Source organism: Pelophylax lessonae, assembly GCF_965119305.1.
Source record: "Pelophylax lessonae genome assembly, chromosome: 8".
Classification (NCBI taxonomy): Eukaryota; Metazoa; Chordata; class Amphibia; order Anura; family Ranidae; genus Pelophylax; species Pelophylax lessonae.
In genome coordinates, this window is record NC_138775.1 from 101,418,572 (window position 1) to 101,424,571 (window position 6,000).

At 41.9% G+C, this 6,000-nt stretch overlaps 1 protein-coding gene across 1 annotated transcript in view; it reads left to right on the forward strand.

Annotated features, from left to right (window-relative positions):
* The window catches only part of KCNJ4 (potassium inwardly rectifying channel subfamily J member 4), a 254,324-nt gene extending 248,667 nt beyond the window's left edge, over positions 1–5,657 (forward strand). Inside the window, exon 3 of the mRNA XM_082265853.1 lies at positions 4,003–5,657. Within this exon, the coding sequence (XP_082121979.1) occupies positions 4,003–5,302 (1,300 nt within the window). The 3' untranslated portion in view covers positions 5,303–5,657. The remainder of the gene's footprint in view (positions 1–4,002) is intronic.
* The last annotated feature ends 343 nt before the right edge of the window (positions 5,658–6,000 follow it).

Here is a 6,000-nt window from a genome sequence, read left to right on the forward strand (position 1 = left end):
CCCTTTGTTTCCATTCCTAAAACACAATAGAAAGGTTTTTTAATTCTGTAAAGCCAGTTTTATAATCAATACACTGCTCATCCGGACAGGTGAAACACTTATCTTCCGGTTCAGTGATGTAACTTCTTAATGTACAGCCTGCTCACTGGACAGGAAAGTGGTACAGAATGCAGTAAAGCTAAACAGCAAAGTACAGCAATCTTTCTGACTGTGCTATGTGGGAGACATGTGTGAACCACCTGAGTAGCTGAAGAAAAATTTTAAATATTTTGGCAGGTAAAACAGTAATTTACCATATGTGTTTCATAACTAGCAATTTGCCTGGTTCTTTCAGGCTGGACATTGTTTATGTGCATGCTTGCGGCGTCTCGACACGCCTTTGATGATGTTAATTGTGATGAAGCGCGTAAGGCAGAACCTACAACATGACGCAAGCACCCCTGACGCCGCGCCCGTCTTTGTTTACCTTCTAAAATGCTGATATGCCTGTTTATACCTCTGAGGTTAAGCTGGCTGGTTTCATTCACTACCTTTGATTGGAAGTCCAGCTAACTGTGATTGTGGAGTACCGCTTCATCTGGATTATCCACTACACTTCTGGTCCACCAGCATTGTGTTTATGACCTGCTGTATTCATAGGCCCTATTGCCCTCTCTATAATTTGAGGGTCTAAACGATCTGGTAAGCAGGATTGCCACTTTAATCACTTGTGTTTCCTGATCACGAGAGTCATTGTGGGGACTTGTCCTTATATAGCTCTTTGATTCACATCTATGAACTTTGTTATCATTTTTTGGCGCTGCATCCTTTTGTTTTATTGTTCATTTATAGGTGCATGATCAGACCCGTTGGTGGTGGCTGCCTACATCACTATTCACTGTATCTACCAAGCGCAGATATCATTTTGTTTTCGTTGTTTTCCAGAAGCCAAGCAGTACAAATACACCCTTTCACTAAATTGTTTACTCCAGTGGTTCTTCTACAACACATACACCAGAGATTGGCCACTAGGGGGTTGATACACATTTCTCTGAAGCCAAGTGGCTATGGTGTAAATACGAAAGATTGGTCAATAAAATAGAAGTAAAGGCAACATTTTATTTTTTTCATTTAGGATAGAGTAAGGGAGGGATATAACTCCTGCCAGTTTTTTTGGCTGTGTCGAATTGGGGAGATTTCCCTTCACTTCCAGTCTCACAGCCAAAACAGGATGTGAAATGAAATCCTTCCAAACTGATGGAATCCCACACTTACTGGAGCGCTGAGCTGTGAAGAGGTGAGAGGAGCAGGCTCAGGCTCTCAGTGGATTGCTAAGAGGCTGAGCCAGGTGCTGGTCCAGGGTTCTGGGTTGGGATCTTTTCAGAGCCTGCACCGGGTCTGTGACATCAGCCGACAGTGGGCTTTAGCCCGCTGTTGGCTGAAAACGGGTCACAGGATTGAAGATAGAAATACAGTCCTGTAATCCAGAAGAAACATATAGCCAAAAAAGCTTTGGCTTTACCCCACCTTTCAGGAGTTATTGCACATACCATACTCTGGGGAATGATGACTGAGAGGGCAATGCTCATAGTTTGGAGACTGGTCAATGGGGAGTTAGGCTGGCCATTCATTATACAGTTTTCCTATTCAATTTCCTTTAGATTTACCTTCAAATATGCAGTGCAAGGGTCTGCCTTATTGCATAAAAATTGAAAGTGTTTAGGTTTACCTCGTATTATATGGTTTTCAGTAAATCTAAATGAAAATTGTACAAGAAAATCGTATAACGTATGCCTGGAATTTGTCATCATACCCTGTGCCAGACAGACTGAGGCTAGGTTTTATTTTTATTTTTTTCCCATGGAAACACTGCCTAAGTTGGTGCTGAAAATACTGCATGTTTAGAGATGCTGGTAAGCCAATAAAGCTAGCTGAAACCAGTTTCAAACCTGAGCTGCTGTATGAACTTACTTCCTATATAAAAACCTCCAATCTGAGCTATTGTACCCCAAACTATTATTAGAATGAATTAACTGTCCGAATAGTCACCAAGGGGTCAATACATATACTATGAAAAGTGGTCACTGAGGGTTTAATGCAATTACAAAACAAGCTTGAGAGCTCTGTTTTCTGAAGGGACACCTTACTTTTGAAGTGAATAATAGTAAGTGAATTATGTGCTGGGGTGGGATCTCGCTGGAATACTCTGTTTAGCTAAACATTGTACTTTAGCCCCAAGCAGTAAAAAAGACAGTTGCAATTGTCATTTAGAACTACAGTATACAGGTCCCTCTCAAAAAATTAGCATATTGTGATAAAGTTCATTATTTTCTGTAATGTACTGATAAACATTAGACTTTCATATATTTTAGATTCATTACACACAACTGAAGTAGTGCAAGCCTTTTTTTGTTTTAATATTGATGATTTTGGCATACAGCTCATGAAAAACCAAAATTCCTATCTCAAAAAATTAGCATATCATGAAAAGGTTCTCTAAACGAGCTATTAACCTAATCATCTGAATCAACTAATTAACTCTAAACACCTGCAAAAGATTCCTGAGGCTTTTAAAAACTCCCAGCCTGGTTCATTACTCAAAACCGCAATCATGGGTAAGACTGCTGACCTGACTGCTGTCCAGAAGGCCATCGACACCCTCAAGCAAGAGGGTAAGACACAGAAAGAAATTTCTGAACGAATAGGCTGTTCCCAGAGTGCTGTATCAAGGCACCTCAATGGGAAGTCTGTGGGAAGGAAAAAGTGTGGCAGAAAACACTGCACAACGAGAAAAGGTGACCGGACCCTGAGGAAGATTGTGGAGAAGGACCGATTCCAGACCTTGGGGGACCTGCGGAAGCAGTGGACTGAGTCTGGAGTAGAAACATCTAGAGCCACCGTGTACAGGCGTGTGCAGGAAATGGGCTACAGGTGCCGCATTCCCCAGGTCAAGCCACTTTTGAACCAGAAACAGCGGCAGAAGCGCCTGACCTGGGCTACAGAGAAGCAGCACTGGACTGTTGCTCAGTGGTCCAAAGTACTTTTTTCGGATGAAAGCAAATTTTGCATGTCATTCGGAAATCAAGGTGCCAGAGTCTAGAGAAAGACTGGGGAGAGGGAAATGCCAAAATGCCTGAAGTCCAGTGTCAAGTACCCAGAGTCAGTGATGGTCTGGGGTGCCATGTCAGCTGCTGGTCTTGGTCCACTGTGTTTTATCAAGGGCAGGGTCAATGCAGCTAGCTATCAGGAGATTTTGGAGCACTTCATGCTTCCATCTGCTGAAAAGCTTTATGGAGATGAAGATTTCATTTTTCAGCACGACCTGGCACCTGCTCACAGTGCCAAAACCACTGGTAAATGGTTTACTGACCATGGTATTACTGTGCTCAATTGGCCTGCCAACTCTCCTGACCTGAACCCCATAGAGAATCTGTGGGATGTTGTGAAGAGAAAGTTGAGAGACGCAAGACCCAACACACTGGATGAGCTCAAGGCCGCTATCGAAGCATCCTGGGCCTCCATAACACCTCAGCAGTGCCACAGGCTGATTGCCTCCATGCCATGCCGCATTGAAGCAGTCATTTCTGCAAAAGGATTCCCGACCAAGTATTGAGTGCATAACTGAACATAATTATTTGAAGGTTGTTTTTTTGTATTAAAAACACTTTTTTTTTTATTGGTCGGATGAAATATGCTAATTTTTTGAGATAGGAATTTTGGTTTTTCATGAGCTGTATGCCAAAATCATCAATATTAAAACAATAAAAGGCTTGCACTACTTCAGTTGTGTGTAATGAATCGAAAATATATGAAAGTCTAATGTTTATCAGTACATTACAGAAAATAATGAACTTTATCACAATATGCTAATTTTTTGAGAGGGACCTGTATATATATCTAGGATGAGAAATAGTTAAAACATATCAATAGGTACTAAACTCTGTACAACAGTGTCTTGCATTATTACCGTCTGCATGCCAAACTGTATCTGCTTCTAATGACCTTTCTCTTTGTCTTTTGCAGTAGGTACAGCATTGTATCCACAGATGAGGAAGGCCTTCGCATGCCATCCCTGGGTCTTAATGGTCACTGGTCATCTTCTCTCCACCACCCTCATTCACGTCGGAAAAGGCGTAATCGTTTTGTTAAAAAGAATGGTCAATGCAATGTCTACTTTGCAAATCTCAGCAACAAATCACAACGTTACATGGCTGACATTTTTACAACATGTGTTGACACACGTTGGCGATACATGCTGCTTATCTTCTCAGCTGCTTTCCTAGCATCATGGCTTTTCTTTGCCTTTCTCTTCTGGTTCATTGCATTCCTTCATGGGGACTTAGCTGTTGTGATTCCTGCAGGGAGATCAGGTCCTCCCAAACCATGCCTGATGCATGTTAATAGCTTTGTTGAAGCTTTTCTCTTCTCAGTAGAGACACAGACTACAATAGGGTATGGATTCCGCTGTGTGACTGATGAATGCCCTTTAGCAATCCTTGCTGTAGTAGCACAATCCATCCTTGGCTGCCTCATTGACTCTTTCATGATTGGCACAATAATGGCCAAAATGGCTCGGCCCAAAAAACGAGCCCAGACGCTACTTTTTAGTCATCATGCTGTAATTGCCCTAAGAGACGGAAAGCTCTGTTTAATGTGGAGGGTTGGAAATCTACGCAAAAGTCACATTGTAGAAGCCCATGTCAGAGCTCAACTGATCCGACCTTATGTTACACAAGAGGGTGAGTACCTGCCCGTGGATCAGCGGGACTTGAATGTGGGATATGACAGTGGGCTGGATCGTATCTTTCTGGTTTCACCGATCATTATAGTGCATGAGATTGATGAGGAGAGCCCTCTCTATACAATGGGAAAGGAGCAGTTAGAAGAACAAGACTTTGAGATTGTTGTTATTTTGGAGGGCATGGTGGAGGCCACAGCTATGACAACTCAAGCTCGCAGTTCGTACTTAGCAAGTGAAATCCGCTGGGGACACAGGTTTGAGCCTGTTGTATTTGAGGAGAAGAATCATTACAAAGTGGATTATTCTCACTTTCATAAAACCTACCAGGTGCCAGGGACCCCTGTCTGTAGTGCACGAGAACTGCACGAGAGCCGTATAACTGCTTTACCTTCCCCAAGCGCCTTCTGCTATGAAAATGAACTGGCTCTTCTCAGCCAAGAGGAGGATGAGGATGAAGAAGCTGTTGGAGGTGTACCAGATGAAGGAGTTATCCATGTTATGGGGAGTCATTTAGAACTTGATCGCCTTCAGGCCTCCATGGCATTAGACAACATTTCTTATAGAAGGGAGTCAGCTATATGATGTCAATGGCAAGACTTGGAGTACTTTTCTAAGACCACACCTAGGCAGGTGGTGGTGTACTTCTATGTGTTTGTCTATGTCTCTCTTTCCTGTTAAAGTAATTAACCTTTTGCACTGCAAAAAAAAAAAAAAATGAAAATGTATTGACTTCTCCAGCAGATTGTTGCCACTTTTACAATTATGAATATGTATGCTCTGAAAGCAGGGAACATCAGCCATTTTCCTTGTGTTCTTGAGAAAGGGAACAACAGGGCTGGGTACATTCAGTGTATAAAAATCTTTTGTACAGATGCAAGTTAAAAATAAACCTCTAATCTGTGCTCTTCCAAACCACACATGTTTATATATTGATCTTTTCTGATATGCAGGGAAAATGTGCAGGCGGCAGCTGAGGAGAAAGAAGCTTAAAAGCCTTAATTAACAAAAAAAGAGACTCGCTTAAAGGGCCAATAAACTTAAAGTGCAAGTTCACTCTCAATAATATTTTTCATTTTATAAATAACTCCCAGTTATTTGAATTTCCCCTTTCTTCCTGATTTCTTTTTTGCCTAGTCTGAGCATGAAAAGGCACAATAACTTTTCCTGGTAAAATCTGTTATACACTAGTAGAAATGGTCTTCACTGAGTGGTATCACAGGCCTGATACAGTGGCAAGAAACAATGATCTGAATCTCTTGGTATTGATTGCTGATTTTCTG